The following is a 14,896-nucleotide window of genomic DNA, read 5'->3' as shown; positions in this document are numbered from 1 at the left end:
GCTTGAGGGTTCTGGGACCTGCCTTGCAAAGCCCTTGTGCAGGAGGATGGGGGTGGGTTTGGGGGCCAGAAAGGCCTGAGTTCCGATCCTGAGTCAGCCCCTCACTAGCCTTAGCCGGGGAACCTGGGGTGAGTTCCTTTATTCTCCTGAGCTTTCCTTTCCTTCAAGGGGGAAAATGGCAATCACTCCGGAAGGGCAGAGGCCTGGTCTCTGTTTTTTTTATTTGAACTCACAGTTCTTGGCATGGAGTAGGTCCTCAGTTGGTATTTGTGGGGTGGATGAGTAATTGAGGCTTTTTTTTTTAAACCAGAAGTTGGTCTTCCCCGACTTCTTCCCCTCCCTGAGGGGAGGTGGAACCTTTTCAGGAAGTGAGGCTAGTGCCTGGGGTCCTGGGCCTGGCTGGGCAGCTTTCCCCAGCCTGGGTCGAGAGCCGGCTGCTAACCCGGGCTCCTCTGCCTGATTCCCCATCTGCCCTTCTCTGCCCCTGCATTCGAAAGTGATCGTGGGCTGCTGGTGCCTTAGTCATTGATAGTGCAGGGAGAGGAATTGCTGAAGGCGTTTTCCCCGTGTTTGGAGGGTCCATCCTGTCCCTTCTGAACTCTGGAGCTGTCACACACCGTCTCCCTCCTACCGCCTCTTAGACACTTCCTGGCGGCTGATGTCAGTTGACTGCCCTCTGCCTGGCTCAGTGCTGGTTTCTGTGAGGCTTTGGGAAAGCATGTGGGTGGGTTCTGCCCCTGCAGTGGTCTTGTGACTCTGATCTCCGGTCTCAGCAGCCCTGAGACCTTGTTTGCCACTGGATTTGAAGTGATTACAGGCTGCCTGTGTCCTAGTTGTTGGAAATATGGGCCGAGGAAAAGTTGCAAGAATTTTCCTCATAATTCAGGCGATCCTTGCTTGTCCCTTCCAAACCGGACAGCCCTTTAGTTGCTGTGACAGTGGCCAAGCCCGAGGCGCACTGAGGGTGGAGGGAGTCAGGCTGTAGTGGGTTCATTGCCTCAGACCCAGATTCCCCAGCATTCACACCCCGGGTTTTCCTGCTGCTGAGCATGATGGTTTCCTGTCTGGTGGGCTGATCACCTGCTGGCCTCTTGTCTCCTGCAGAAGTGTCACGTGGCTGCATTGGGTGAGAGGTGTCCTCGGGGAGAGCCGAGACTGAGACCCAGGTAGGTGGTGTCCTGCTCATTCTGTCCTGCTCATCTTCCCAGTTCTGTGCAGACTGGGAGGCCAGAGGTGTGGGGAGTGAGCGTGCAGTTGGAGGCCCGGCCCCCCCCTTCTGCTGCTGAGAGCCCCCTGTGGAGGCTGCAGTGATGTTGAGAGGATGGAGGTTCACACCCAGTGACCAGCTGAGGGCTCTTCTGTGAGCCTGAGCGAGAATTCTGTATGGTGTTCAGTCCTGGTTGTGTGTACACTCACTCCTTCGGAACCCAGGGGTTCTCCGCGTTTCTGCCATCAGTCTTCCCTTCGGCTCTTGGCAGGGACTGGGAAATGATCCAGGGTAGATCTGCCATCTTAGACTGTGAGTCTGGTCAGTGCTCCATCTGCTGGTCTGCTCCTCGTCCAGGCTTCTCAGGGTCCTGGCAGTAGCCTCTCTGCTCGGCTCCCTCACTGCCCTTCTCTGCCCCTGCATTCGAAAGTGACCGTGGGCTGCCTGTGCCCTGGTCATTGATAGTGCAGGGAGAGGAATTGCCGAAAGCCTTTCCCCGTGTTTGGAGGGTCCATCCTGTCCCTTGCAAACCCTGGCGCTTTCGCACATGCCTGTCTTTCCCCTGACTTGTGTTGCTTCCTGGCACCCAGTGCGTGTGTGCACTGAGTGCCCCTCTTCCGGAGCAGCCCCTGCCTCGGGTCTATGGGCTGGCGGGGGAGGGCTCCCCTCCTGGAAGCTTTCTCTGCTTCCTCCCCGCACCCCTTCCCACATCCTCAGCCCCACCCCCCAGCACTAACCCCGCCTGGGAAACTTGATTTGCTGGTTGTGCCTGTTATGCTGTGATCTTGAGGGCAGTGCCTCTTTGCGTTGTGTCTGATGCCCGACTATAGCAGCTGGTCATAAAGGTTGGGGCGGGGAGCGGACAAAGAGGTAGAGATGCCCTATCTGTTGCGAGGAGATCAGACTCCTCCCATTGCGGAGGGTCAGGGCACCATGCCCTCCGGCAAGCCAGTCTGCTGGGTCAGCCTCCTTTCCTTCTCCCCTGGGTGTGTTGTTTCTCTAATGAAAGGTAGACTTACTGTTACCTGTCTTTAATCCTGCTGGGGGTGATTTTCTAGTAATTGACTGGACAGAGCACAGTGTCGTTGAGGATACATATGTACTTATCCCGTATACCAGATGGTGGCCCCACGGCCCTCCCTCTACAGCTATTGGCCCTCCCAGTCCATTCTGGTCGCTGCCAGTTGGCCACAGGCTGCTCTGCAAACCCTGACCTCAGCATGTTGTTTTTAACAAGATGGATGCGCAGCAGATCGATCACAGTTGCCCCGTAGGATGATGTGGGGGTTAGTCCTGTCCCAGATGACCTGCCCACCCCTTCCAGAGTCACCTTGTCCTTGTTCCTGTGACAGTGTGGCCGTTCGGGGACTATAGTGACAGCCCCCCCCGTGAGGGTGCTGGAGTCCGCCAGCTGCTGTGCCAGGTGGTTCGCTGTGAGCGCCAGGCCCTGCTCTGCGTGCCCGCTCACGGCTTTTCTCTTGCAGATGGGTCTGTGTGCACAGAGGTTCCATGGGAGGCATCTTCATGCCAGCCAGCCGCTAGGCCCTGGGGCCCCAGGTAAGGTGTTTGGACCTTTCTGTGGAATTCTGTGTTTTGTAAAGTCTTCTTCATGTTTCCTGGGGCTTGGGTGATCATGTAAGGGAAGTGGGGTGACAGTGGCCTCCTGGTGTGAGGCAGTCTCTCCCATGTACACAGGGGAGGGCCCTGAAGAAACCTGCTCGCCGGGCGCCTCCCTTCCAAGTCTTGTGATGGAGAGCATGTGGGTTTACGCACCAGAGACTCTGGTTCCACCTCTGAACCCGTTTAGCCCTATGACCTCCATCTCAGACTCCGCTTACCTGAAAAGGGAAGCTAGGATAGCAGTGATGGTTTTAAAACAGGTTTCATGGCTGTGTCCTGACCAACATCGTGATCGTTTTCAGCCAGAAAGCTGTTTTTTATGCTGGAAGTGTGTTGACTCCCCTGGCAGGGAGGTCTTGTGGGGTCTTGGCAGGGTGCTACAAAGCTGCCAGGGCTCGCTGTGGCTGGGCTGGGCTGCTCCCCCGACTTGGGCATCCCCCAGGCCCCTGGCGCCAGTCTCCTGTCCTCTCTGGCTCCCCTTCTGCCCTTTTCTGCTCCTGCATCGAAAGTGATTGTGGGCTGCCCGTGCCCTGGTCATCGATACTGCAGGGAGAGGAGTCTCTGAAAGACCTTTCCCCGTGTTTGAAGGGCCCAGCCGTCCCTTCCAAACCCTGGAGCTTTCACACACTAGTTTTTTTCTCCTGCCATTCCCTTCAGAGCTTAGACCTTGGCTGGTCCCTGGACTTGCAGGGGTTCACTTTGTCTTTGAAGTTCAGGGACCTCTTGGCAAAAACCAGTCAACACATTTATACCTGGTCTTCACACTGCAATAAGTTCACGCAGTGCGAAAGAGCATGGGGCGGGGAGGAAGGGCTGTAAACCGTGGCTTCTGCTCTGTGGACTTAACAGGAGTGGAGGACAACCTGCGATGTGTTATTCAAGACAGCCCGTGACTGACGCGCTTGTTGTTGACAGAATCCCCAGCCCTGCCGTCAGCAGAGGGCTGACATCTACCTTTCGTCCTGTGCTGCAGGTGTGTTCGGTGGAGGCAGAAACCCTCTACCAGTGCCCTCGCTTAATCCACTCCCAAGACGCAGCATGGCACCGCAGGAGGTGTGTCTAGCTCCCAGATCAAGGTGAGGTGGGGTCCCATTCACCATTGCCCCCCGCCTTTCCCCACATTTGGTCTGAGGGCTCATGTCTAGTTCTCTCCCGTCTACATTTGTGTTGATTCTGTTTTGCTAGAAGTTTCTATTCGCATCTCATAATGTGAAGGTAGTGAGACTATTAGATGTGAGCCACGGGGTACTCGGTAGGCATCCAACAGCCTGAGTGTTCCCTTGGCTTTCACACCTGCCCTCTGCCCCTGACGTGCATCAGAGGCTTGTCCTGTCCAGTCCCTGGTCCTGGGGCCCCTCAGCCAGCCTTTCCATTTTTCTTGGCTGGCCAAATTAAGTGGGTCTTTGCAGAATAGGGGCTTCCCTGGTGGCTCAGGCGCTAAAAGCATCTGCCTACAATGTGGGAGACCCGGATTCGATCCCTGGGTGGGGAAGATCCCTGGAGCAGGAAATGGCAACCCATTCCAGTACTCTTGCCTGGAAAATCGCATGGACAGAGGAGCCTGATAGGCTACAGTCCATGGGGTCGCAAAGAGTCAGACACGACTGAGCCACTTAACGAATTTTAACTTTTGCAGAATAGGATGACGGTGGGAGAGCTCCTGAGGGTGGTGGTCCATCCTTTGATGTGAAGATACAGTGGGAGTTTGGTTCACAGCCCCTGATAGCACTAAAGTCTAGTCTGTCTGCCCAGATCTGGAAATGCTTGAAAGAAAATCCTTTGTTCTAAAAACCAAACCTTTGATGTGTTTTTCTTTGTTACTGCATCTATTCTGGTGGTTTCTAGTTGAGCTTAGATAAATTGGAAGCTTGGGCCTAGTCGATTGGAACCCTCTCAGTGATGCTGCCTCGGGAGAAGATGGTGCTGGAGACTAAATGCTTGTATGGTTCTTCCCTCCTAGGTCAGCCTTAGATCTGGAGGTGGCTGAGGAGGTCCCAAGTTCCTGAGTCAGTGACCTTGGGGTCACCTGGGATCTGGAATGGCTGGTATTTCTCCCTGAGGTGGGAACCGAGCCAGCTGGGAACCCACCAACCCCCTGCGGGTTGGCTGGTGAGTTAATGCCTCTGGCTGGGAACCGCCCCCTGGAGGGTTGGCTGGTTTAAGTCTACGCAGATGGGAACTCCCAACCATTGGTCTTGCCTGTCCTTTCCTGAAGGTCCCTATTGTTTGTGGGCACCAATGGAGCAGAGCGTGGAGAGTGCCGTTCCCATGTGAAGAGCTGCCCGCCATCTGCCCACAGTGTCACGGGAGCCGTGTTCACTCAGCACTAGAGATCCGGGGCAAAGCTGTGGGACTGGCGGCCTGGATCCCCTTCAGCCGCTCTGACTCCTGACAGCGGTGCCCTCGGAGGGCGTAGACCGAGAAGGCTGGCCCAGTCCCTCGGTGACTTCAGTGAACAAGAGTTTTTCTGTTGAGTTGGCAGCTGTTTATGATTTTTCTCTCCACCTGCCCATTCAATAAACTGTATACACCCACCTCACCTGTGTTTTAAATCCGCAACAAGCCACATGCCAGCGAGGCGGGGCAGCGTGAATGTGGGTCATGGGCCAGATCCTGTTTTCACCCTTTAAGTCCTTCCATCCTGCTTCTGAGGCTAGGCATGCGGGCTGTTGTTTCAGGTGTTGTGTTAGAACAGAGGTGAACCACCTCTTGCTGGTGGTTGGCTCAGGTTAGGACCCGTAAGAGTAGAGGGCTGTGACAGGAAGCAGAGTGTCAGAGGGAGACAGGCGCTGATATCACTGGAAAAGCTGCGGGGGTAGGCTCAGCATGCACCTGTTTGTGTGGCCAGCTGGCCTAGCTTGCATGGAGTTGAGGGGTTTCCCAGGACATGGGACTTTGGTTGCCAAAACTAGGAAAGTCCTGGGCAAGCTGGAACAAGTTGGTCAGCTTGTCTGGGGTGTAAAGTACACAGTATTGGGACTTCCCTTGTAGTCCAGCAGTTAAGAATCTGCCATCCAACAGGGGACCAGTTGGACCCCTGGCGGGGAACTAAGATCCCACATGCCTTGAGGCAATAAGCCCATATGCCAGTCAAACTGGGTGTCTGTCACTACAAACCAAAGTATCGCTGACTTTTCCTAAACTTGTGAGGTATGATGCTTCTTATTAGGGTATCCTATGATGGGCCTGCCCCTGGCATGAAGCCCAGCAGGTGGTGTACTTCATTAGGAAGACGCCCACTTGTGCTGGCCTAGATAACCCAGGAGGCCAGAAGCAAGGGGACCCACTGAACTCCAGTCAGTGTGTCTCATCCTTCACTCAGCTTCCAGACAACGGTCCCTTCTCAGAGGTATTTGTCAGTCTGCGTGTCTGCTGACATTAAAAATAAAGCAGCAGCCCCTGCGCACTGCAGCCAAGAAAGCCTGCATGTCGCAATAAAGACCTAGAGCAGCCAAAACTAAAAATTTAAAGCAATAGGCATGCCTCCTGCCAGCAGGAGAGGTTGTGTGTGTGAAGTGGGCCTCTTTGGTGGGATTTTCCCTGAAAATATGGGAAAGTAGGTTTGTCCAATGACCTTGGCCAGGAAAACCCATGAACGGGAATCCTTTGCTGCCAAAAGATGCAGAAGCAGAGAATGAGGTTTTCATAATCAAAAACAGCCTATGATTAGAACAATAAACAGTAACCTGCAGGAAAAATGGTAACTTTCTTTGCTAACTAACCAAGCATTTCAGGATAACACTTGGCTTTGGTTCATTACCACTTTCTGGGGAAGTCTTCTCGTGCTATTTTAAAATTGAGGAATCTGGGGTTTGGAGAGATTTAATAGATTTTTGCTAAGAGACCAAAGAGGTGATGGAACCACAGTCATAAAGCAGGTCACACTTGCCCCAAGTCTATGCTCTTTATTGTAACTGAGTATATGTTAGTAAATTTCCTAATTGTATTATAGATCAGGGTTGCATTCATAGTGTAAATCCCTTTTATTCTTGGTGGATTATTTTAGACCGGGGGTTTGTACATTATGGCCCATTGCTCAAATCTGGCCTGCTGCCTGTTTTGTGTGTTTGTTTTTTTTTTAATAAAGTTTTACTGGAACACAGCCACACGCACTCTAGCAGGCTGTTCTCTATTAACAACAGAAGTGTTGAGTAGTTACAACAGAGACAATATATTCAGCCAAGACTAAAAGATGTGCTTTCTGGCCCTTTACAGAAAAAAATCTGTTGGTTCCTGTTTTTGGCTCTAAGCTTGATGTAGGCAGAGACTGCTGTGTTTTTCTTATTCTGATCCCACCTCTTCTAGCACTCAGCCGAGGGACAGAAGCCAGTGCAGGCAACTCAAAATTGAAATCATTTATTGGATAGATTTGTAGTCCATGTAGGAGCTGGGTGGTCTGTGGTCTCAGTGAGTCTTCTCCACCAATAAAGTAGTAGCTGCTACCCTTAGAACAGGCTTTAAGCCCATTTCTGTCTGACTTGCTCCTTTAAACATGACATCAAATAACATCTACAAAGTTGCACATGTATGTTTAATGTTGAGCAGGATGCTTTGGGCTACATGGTGGTTGAACACTGCTCATATTTTTTTGCGTCATTGAAGTTTTCTCTAGGGGACCACAGGCAAGGAGTTGGAGTTGGCTCCCCAGAGAGTCTGAGGACAGCTGAAAGAACGTGTAGGGATACGGGAAGGGGTGGAGGAAGTCAGGTGTGTCTTCAGGCGGCAGACTAAAGACATGAGGACAGGACACCCACGGGAGAAGAGGCAGCTTCGACCCCGCAAGGTCAAGGGCAGTCCGCTTGTGTCATCCACTCCTCCAGCCACAGTTACTTTTCCGTCGTCAGGCTAATCAACATCAACATTGGCCCCTAAGAACACGAAGTTCTGGAGAGAAGGCAAAAAAGACGAGAAAGATCATTTTCTGAGCCGCATGGCGTCAGCTTCCTGAAAGGGAAGCCTTTACAGGAAAATACAAGTTGTCACTTGAATCAAAAACTATCAGTCTACAAGCCAAGCCCTTGGAGGCCTTAAACACCGTGCCCCGCAGCTGCCTGCCCCTAGGAATTTGTCTGCAATTTCCTGATCTGACTTCTGGAAGACATCCATGAATGCCCCTTTCCTGCTTCATTTTTTTACCCTCCTGGGAGAACCATGTACACACGAGTGCTGGTCGAGTTTACTCCCCTCACATAATTAATTTCTAAGACTGTAGCCCCTACCTTGGAGGGCATATTACACAGTGATGACACGGGTAAACTAGTACTTCTGGATTCACGTCAGGAAGTGTCCTAGGCTTGTCCCTGGCTCTGCCCCTGGTGTGTTTCTTCCACCAGAAGGCATAGTCAGGTTTTCTCCAGGCCCACCCGTCCAGGGTGGGAGGCCTGGTCAGGGGCCTAGTGGGGGCTCACAGCCATGGACATTCTGGGCTTTTCAGGTGGCCCCTTATCAGCTCAAGTGGTCCATCTAATCTGACCCCTTTACACCCTCATCCTGCCTTCAATGGCTAACAGGCCTTGTACATTGAAGATGCTCCATTATCATGTTTGAACTGAGTTATTGGGAACTGAGCTATTTGACTGAAGCCAAGATTCCAGATCATCAAAACGTGTCATTTATACTCCAAAATTTAAAACAAAAATTCTTTTCCTATGAGGATTCGGTTCAGGATCTACGTGAGGGTCAGGGACTCCCCCAAGTATCCATCAGCCTTAAAGAAAATATCCTGGAAGGTCTAGAGCTCCCAATTCAGACACCACTTCTCACTGACCTCGTGGATTTGGAACTCCAAGCTGTTGAGGTAGGTGTCCCTTGGCAGAGGGAGTGGGATGCCCTCCTCAAGCTTTGCTGAAAGATAAAGAGCAGAGAGCAGTGGGCTGGTCAGAGGAGACGAGGGAGATGTGAAGATGCAGAACATTGCATTTGCAGCTGGCTAAGGAGAGAGCGGGCTGCTTTGACATGTGGCAGGCTACTGGATGCAGGGCACATCTGTCCACTCTTCAGCCTCTGGAGCTTCTACTGGCCCCTTCAAGAGCCCCCTTTCATGCGCTATCTAAAGTGGCCTGGGCTGGGACATGCAGTGAGAGGTGTTTACATGCAAGGACTCAACCCTGAGGACCAGCATCTCCTCCACTTTATCTTCTCCAGGCCAGTTTTGCTGCTCTTATCTCTTGGTCATAAAAGCCAGATGGTGAGGCCAGTTGGAGAAGGCTCTGGCATCAGAGGAGGTGCGCTGGGTTCACAGGCTGCCACTATCCCAAGAACTACTTCCATCACAGTCATCCAGCAAGTCAGCGACCTCGCCTCACCCTAGGACCCAAACGTGCTAACTCCAGGACTTGCCTGGTGGTCCAGTTGTTAAGAATCTGCCTGCCAACGTAGGGGGCAAGGGTTCAATCCCTGGTCCAGGAAGATCCCCCATGCCATGAGGCAACTAATCCTATGCACCGTTGCAACTGAGCCCATGCTCTGGAGCCCACGAGCCACAACTACTGAGCCCATGCACTACAATTACTGAAGCCCATGTGCCTACAGCCTGTGCTCTGCAGCAAGAGAAGCCACTGCAATGAGAAGCCTGAGCACCATAACTGGAGAGTAGCCCCTGATCGCCACAACTAGAGGAAGCCCGTTCGCAACAATGAAGATCCAGCACAGCCAAAAATAAAAATGAAAATGTGCTAACTCCAGGTGCTCTCCACAGCGCTACCTGGAATGTTCAGCCTCCCTTGGGCTAAGTCCTTGTGCTTTGGGACTCAACCCAGCCCTCTAGACTGACCTCCAAGTCATGTTCAGCACCTCCTCATAGCTCCCGCAGTCCTCTAGTTGCCACAGCTTTCTTCTGTGGTGTCATTTATCTAACCATTGTCATTTACATGTCTGCCTTCCCAACAACGTGTGAACTCCATGAGGGCAAAGATCATGCATCGCTAATCCCCCAGCCACCACAGAAGAGAGGCTCACCTTGTTGAATGAAAGAATGAACCATGAATCCCACAGAAAGGGTAGAATTCAGCTTTTGCATGGGCAGGCTGTAGCAGCTATTCTTACCATTGAGAGAGGGGTACACAATGTGGAGTGCATAGTAATTGAAGATGGGTTCCATCAAATTCACCTGGAGCAGAGAAGCGGCCAGAGCAAAGGAATCAAGTAAGACAAGAATAAAAACAGACATCCATGGGAAGAACATCTGACTCCCCACTCTGAAAACATCAGCCTGTTATCCCATTTACAAAATAGAGGTTGACAATGACCATCACCATGACACATAAACAGTTCCTCGCTCACAACTCCCAAATCCCAAATCTCTGAACTTCATTCTCCACAGGTGTACACAGGCACATTTTGTGACAAAACATGACTTGAACTGTCCTGGTGCTATTTAGTGGATGGTTGTTTGTTTTTATTCTACCTTATTTTAATGTTTTAAAATTTTATTGCAAAACTATGAGTGTGTTTGATTATAGAATGCTGCCCCAGATCCAGGGGGGGCATGCTCCACAGTACCTCCTAAAAATTCCCAGTTCTGAAACTCATCAGTCTCAAGGGCTTTTGAGAAGAGATTGTGTCCCTGGCATTTGTTATAGTGACATATCCTGAGTGTAATATCTGTGAGACATTTGGTCAAGGTATCTTACTGAATTCATTGCCCCATTTCAAATTGCAGTCCCCATTAGAGCTAGATGCTATTATCATTCCCATTTTATAGTCAAAGAAACAGGCTCAGAAAGGTTAAGTGATTTGCCCAAGGTCACACAGGTAGCAAGTGGCAGAGCTGATGGGCAAGCCCAGACCCACCGTCCTCCAAAGCTCACACTCTGAACATTCATGTCCTGCCACTCCTTTTGCCCTTCTTGGATGATTAACTTTCGGATGTGATATCCTGATTCCTGCAAGACTACAGTGCATCTTTTCTGGGATCTCGTTGCTTCTCCTGGAGCCCTCCCATGAAGCTTCTTCCCATGAAGCCCTGGTTGGAGAGGACATTCAAGAAATGCTGAAGGACAACAACTCACATTGAAGAAACCGATGTTGGAGTGCTTCAGTTCCAATTTCAGCTCACTGTGCAGAAAGAGAAGCACAGGTCACCCCACGCTGTGGCTGGTACTTTCTCCCAGGTTCCCCCACCAGTGGGGCATGTGGTACTTGTGGGCAAGGGCATTTCTGGGGGCTGGACACCCAAGGGTTCCTCTGCAATGGGCTTGTGGACTTAAGCCTTTAAGCATGCACTGTGTGGGACTTCCCTGGTGATCCCGTGGTTGAGAGTCCACTTTGCAATCCAGGATTGATCCCTGGTCAGGGAACTAAGATCCCAGATGCCACAGGACGAGTAAGTCCTTGCACCACAACTACCGAGTGATGAAGATCCCACGGGCTCCACCTAAGACCTGACGCAGTCAGAGAAATAAATATGAAGCATCCATTGTGACTTAAGAAGTGACATCGTTAAAATAATGTTCGCTGAGGCTCTTTGATAACTTTAAGAAATTACGATAATGTAAATATTAACCGGAAAAAGTGGAATACAAAAAAAAAAAGTAATGTATGCCTCCAATGATATAAAAATGTATAAAAAAATCTGGAAGGAACCATGAAACTATTAATGGTGATGATCTCTGTGTGGCAAAATGATGGGGGATTTTGTCTGTTTTCTTTTAATACTTTGGTAATTTCCAATTTTTCCTTGCCATGAGCATGTGTTACTTTTACAGCATGGCAATAGACAATAAAAATGGGAAAGAGAGGCATCATAAATGATGCTGGCACGTTGACTCCGTCACTATAAAAGCCAAATCTCAACCCCCCCACCTGCCATATTGAACTCCCTCCTCACAGGCTTTCCCTTGGCTGCTGACCTGGTCCCCTTGTTCAGAAATTCTAATTACCCTGGATCAATCTCTGTTTTCTGCTCACAGGGCAGGGGAGTTTTGATAATTCCTCAGTAAAATTGTGTGAGGTCCTCATGAATCCTCCTTACTTTGCTGTCTCATACTCTAAGCCCTTGGCTGTCTTCTCTGACACTGCAGAGACCCCCAAGCCATATGCACAAACTTGAATTCCAGGACCTCCAAAAGCCCCAAATACTCATTGTTAACTTTTTATTTCTGTAGTTATTTATTTTAATTTGGCCACTTGGCATATGGGATCTTAGTTCCCCAACCAGGGATCAAACCAGTGCCCCCTGCATTGGAAGCACAGCCTTAACCACTGGACTGCCAGGGAAGCCCAGCTTCTCTTTTTAAAGATCTCTTAAGGAGATGTTCATTTTAACAGGGTCAGGGCGTTCTATGAGCCAACAGCATCTAACCCTGAGACCAGGAATTCCTTCTAGGGAACCCATTGCACGTGTACCTCAGCAGGGAGCAGAGCATAGAGTGGATGAAATGTGGGGCACAGGTGAAGGCTCTGAACAGAGGACACTGCTAGGACAAGTGCCTATTCATCCCCTTCTCTTCCCCAACCCATGGCCTCTTACCTCCCTGTGGTCAATGAACCAGTGATCCTGCTGGAGTTCACATTGATGGTGATGGAGATGTTGGTACTCTAGAGAAGCAAAAGAGGATGATCCAGATTCTCGGCCCATGAAGACATGCTACTGGGTCCAAGAGCGAGAGACAAATCTCCAGAAATAGATACCACAACTAGATGTGGGACATATGAGTGAAAAGCAGCTGCCTAAGGATTATGAGGAGGCAGGAGGCTGGTGGCTCCACAGATGACTTTAAAGAGAGGTGAGCTGAGGTTTCAGACATCTCCATCTTCATGGAAGCATCAGGAAGGGGGAAATAAGCCCAGACTAAAGACACAGAGCATGTGAATGGGGAGACTGTCCATCTGTAAGCAGGCCACCAAAAGTTCAGAGTCCCCAAGCCCTAGGGACATTTAAAGACACCAGTAATTAACATCTATGTTTAATGATTAAGGTTGACCTGTTACAGATGTGGGGTTGAACCAGGTGACCGTATCTGGAGGCTCCATCAAGCCTGTCCTATCTATGATGCTTAGCTGTTCTACCTGAGTCCATTTCCTCTTTCCAGGAGGTAAGATCTTACCTGCAACACCTGAATGAATGTTTGTGGCAACATCACCGAACATCTCCACTTTGAAACCTGATTGATATCCCAGAGGCTTGTGGTAGGAAAAACGGAACACTGTTTGTGTCCCTACCAAAGGACAGAAGGCTGGCTGCTGCTTAGGCATGCTACTGCTACTGCTAAGTCACTTCAGTTGTGTCCGACTCTGTGCGACCCCGTAGACGGCAGCCCACCAGGCTCCGCCGTCCCTGGGATTCTCCAGGCAAGAATAGTGGAGTGGGTTGCCATTTCCTTCTCCAATGCATGAAAGTGAAAAGTGAAGGTGAAGTCGCTCAGTCGTGTCCGACTCTTCGTGACCCCATGGACTGCAGCCTACCAGGCTCCTCTGTCCATGGGATTTACCAGGCAAGAGTACTGGAGTGGGGTGCCAATGCTGCTTAGGCATAGACAAGGTAATTATCAGTTTGAACAGTGGCCAAGAACTATTGAAGATGAACAGGGAAGGGTCTGTGGCAGAGTCGGCTTCAAGTTTCGTAAGACAACCCACTGGACTACATTTCCTAGCTTCCTTTGCAGTTAGGAATGGCCCTGTGACTGAGTTCTGGCCAAAGCAATGTGTGTCACTTCCCGATCTTATCTTGGATTTCCCAGTCTCCAGAACTATGAGAAATAAATTTCTATTGTTTAAGTCAGCTAGTCTATGATACTTTGTCGTGGGAGCCCCAGCTAAGACAGCACTTGACATATATCATATCTGGAACTCCCCTGGCAGTCCAGTGGTTAGGATTCTGCACCTCCACTGCAGGTGTGATCCCTGGTTGGTAACTAACATCCTGCATGCTGAGTGACTCGGCCGAGAAAATGAAGGGAAAAAAAAAAGGCGTCATTTTCTTTTGACCCCCATGTTTTCTGGTGAAAAACATGCTGCCATTGGAAAAGTTTTTCCCTTAGGGATAAGGTGTTTTTTTTCTCTTGCTGCTTTCAAGACTTTTTCTTTACCTCTAATTTTTGGAAATTTAATTATTACATGTCTTGGCATAGATTTCTTTGGGTTTATCTAGTTTGGAATGTGCTCAGCATCTTGAATCTGCAGCTTTATCTGTCTCTTGCTGAATCTGGGAAGTTTTCAGCCATTATTTCTTTGAGTACTTTTCAGCCCCTCCCACTTTCTCCTCTCCTGAGACTGATGGCCTGAATGTTAGATCTTTTGTTCCTGAGGCACTTTTCATTTTTTTTCTTCGGTCTGTTTTTTCTCTGTAGTTCAGATTGGGTGATTTCTACTGTTCTATTCTCTAGTTCCCTTATTCTTTTCTCTCTGGAGCTTAGCAATAAGTTAAATGTTAGTCACTCAGCCATGTCCGACTCTGGGACCCCATGGACTGTAGCCCGCCAGGCTTCTCTGTCCATGGAATTCTACAGGCAAGGATTCTGGGTGGGTAGCCATTCCCTTCTCCAGGAGATCTTCCTGACCCAGGGATTGAACCCAGGTCTCCCTCTGTGCAGGCAGATTCTTCATCATCTGAGCCACCAGGAAGCTATGGTAAAACAATTATTGTCTGAAAGTTTTCTATTTTACTAGACTTCGTTTTTCTGGTTCTTTGGGTGAAGAAAGGAGGGTTTTATTTTTTGTTTATTTGTTTTTTTGGGCCCCACATACTGCCACACAGTTCTCAGATCTCAGTTCCCTGATCAGGGATTGAAACTGCAATCCCTTCATTGGAAGCAAAAAAACTAGAGGGGATTTTGATAGGGATCGTGTTGAGTCTGTGAATGAATTTGGACAATATTGCTATTTTAAAAGTTCTTTAAATTTTATGCTTTCTTTAAAAAGGTAATTTGATAATTTTTATTTATAACATTTTAAATAGGTTTATGCAGGAGACACAAGAGACGAATATTTGATCCCTGGGTTGGGCAGATCCTCTGGAGTAGGAAATGGCAACCTACTCCAGTACTCTTGCCTAGAAAATCCCATGGACAAGGGAACCTGAGGGCTATAGTCCACGCGGTTGCAGAGGGTCTGACATGACTTAGCAACTAA

General features: G+C 49.8%; 1 protein-coding gene, 1 long non-coding RNA gene and 3 other non-coding genes across 7 annotated transcripts in view; 4 read left to right on the top strand and 1 right to left on the bottom strand.

The window, feature by feature from the left end:
- Nucleotides 1-482: 482 nt before the first annotated feature.
- On the top strand, nt 483-616 carry LOC133259986 (small nucleolar RNA SNORA71). Its single transcript, XR_009740646.1, has one exon. It is a non-coding gene; the product is annotated as a small nucleolar RNA SNORA71 (small nucleolar RNA).
- Nucleotides 617-1,176: 560 nt separating this feature from the next.
- On the top strand, nt 1,177-5,362 carry LOC133259723 (uncharacterized). The gene is made up of 4 exons (XR_009740493.1): nt 1,177-2,764; nt 3,801-3,903; nt 4,788-4,936; nt 5,043-5,362. It is a non-coding gene; the product is annotated as an uncharacterized LOC133259723 (long non-coding RNA).
- LOC133259983 (small nucleolar RNA SNORA71) lies at nt 1,623-1,755 on the top strand. Its single transcript, XR_009740643.1, has one exon. It is a non-coding gene; the product is annotated as a small nucleolar RNA SNORA71 (small nucleolar RNA).
- Nucleotides 3,323-3,454, top strand: LOC133259987 (small nucleolar RNA SNORA71). Its single transcript, XR_009740647.1, has one exon. It is a non-coding gene; the product is annotated as a small nucleolar RNA SNORA71 (small nucleolar RNA).
- A 1,505-nt stretch (nt 5,363-6,867) lies between the features above and the next one.
- The window catches only part of LOC133259717 (lipopolysaccharide-binding protein-like), a 28,282-nt gene continuing 20,253 nt past the window's right edge, over nt 6,868-14,896 (bottom strand). For 2 of the 3 annotated variants that reach the window (XM_061437572.1, XM_061437574.1), the window contains 2 exons: nt 12,297-12,364; nt 9,888-10,882 (listed from right to left, as the gene is read on the bottom strand). In XM_061437572.1, the coding sequence (XP_061293556.1) occupies nt 10,513-10,882; nt 12,297-12,364 (438 nt within the window). In that variant the 3' untranslated portion in view covers nt 9,888-10,512. Of the gene's footprint in view, nt 7,712-8,594; nt 8,672-9,871; nt 10,883-12,296; nt 12,365-14,896 lie in introns of those variants that run through there. The other variant, XM_061437573.1, reaches the window with a different exon arrangement.

This window comes from Bos javanicus, chromosome 13 (genome assembly GCF_032452875.1).
Source record: "Bos javanicus breed banteng chromosome 13, ARS-OSU_banteng_1.0, whole genome shotgun sequence".
In the NCBI taxonomy this organism is placed as follows: domain Eukaryota; kingdom Metazoa; phylum Chordata; class Mammalia; order Artiodactyla; family Bovidae; genus Bos; species Bos javanicus.
Note: the sequence above shows the minus strand (reverse complement) of the source record. Positions and strands in the feature narration are given on the sequence as shown.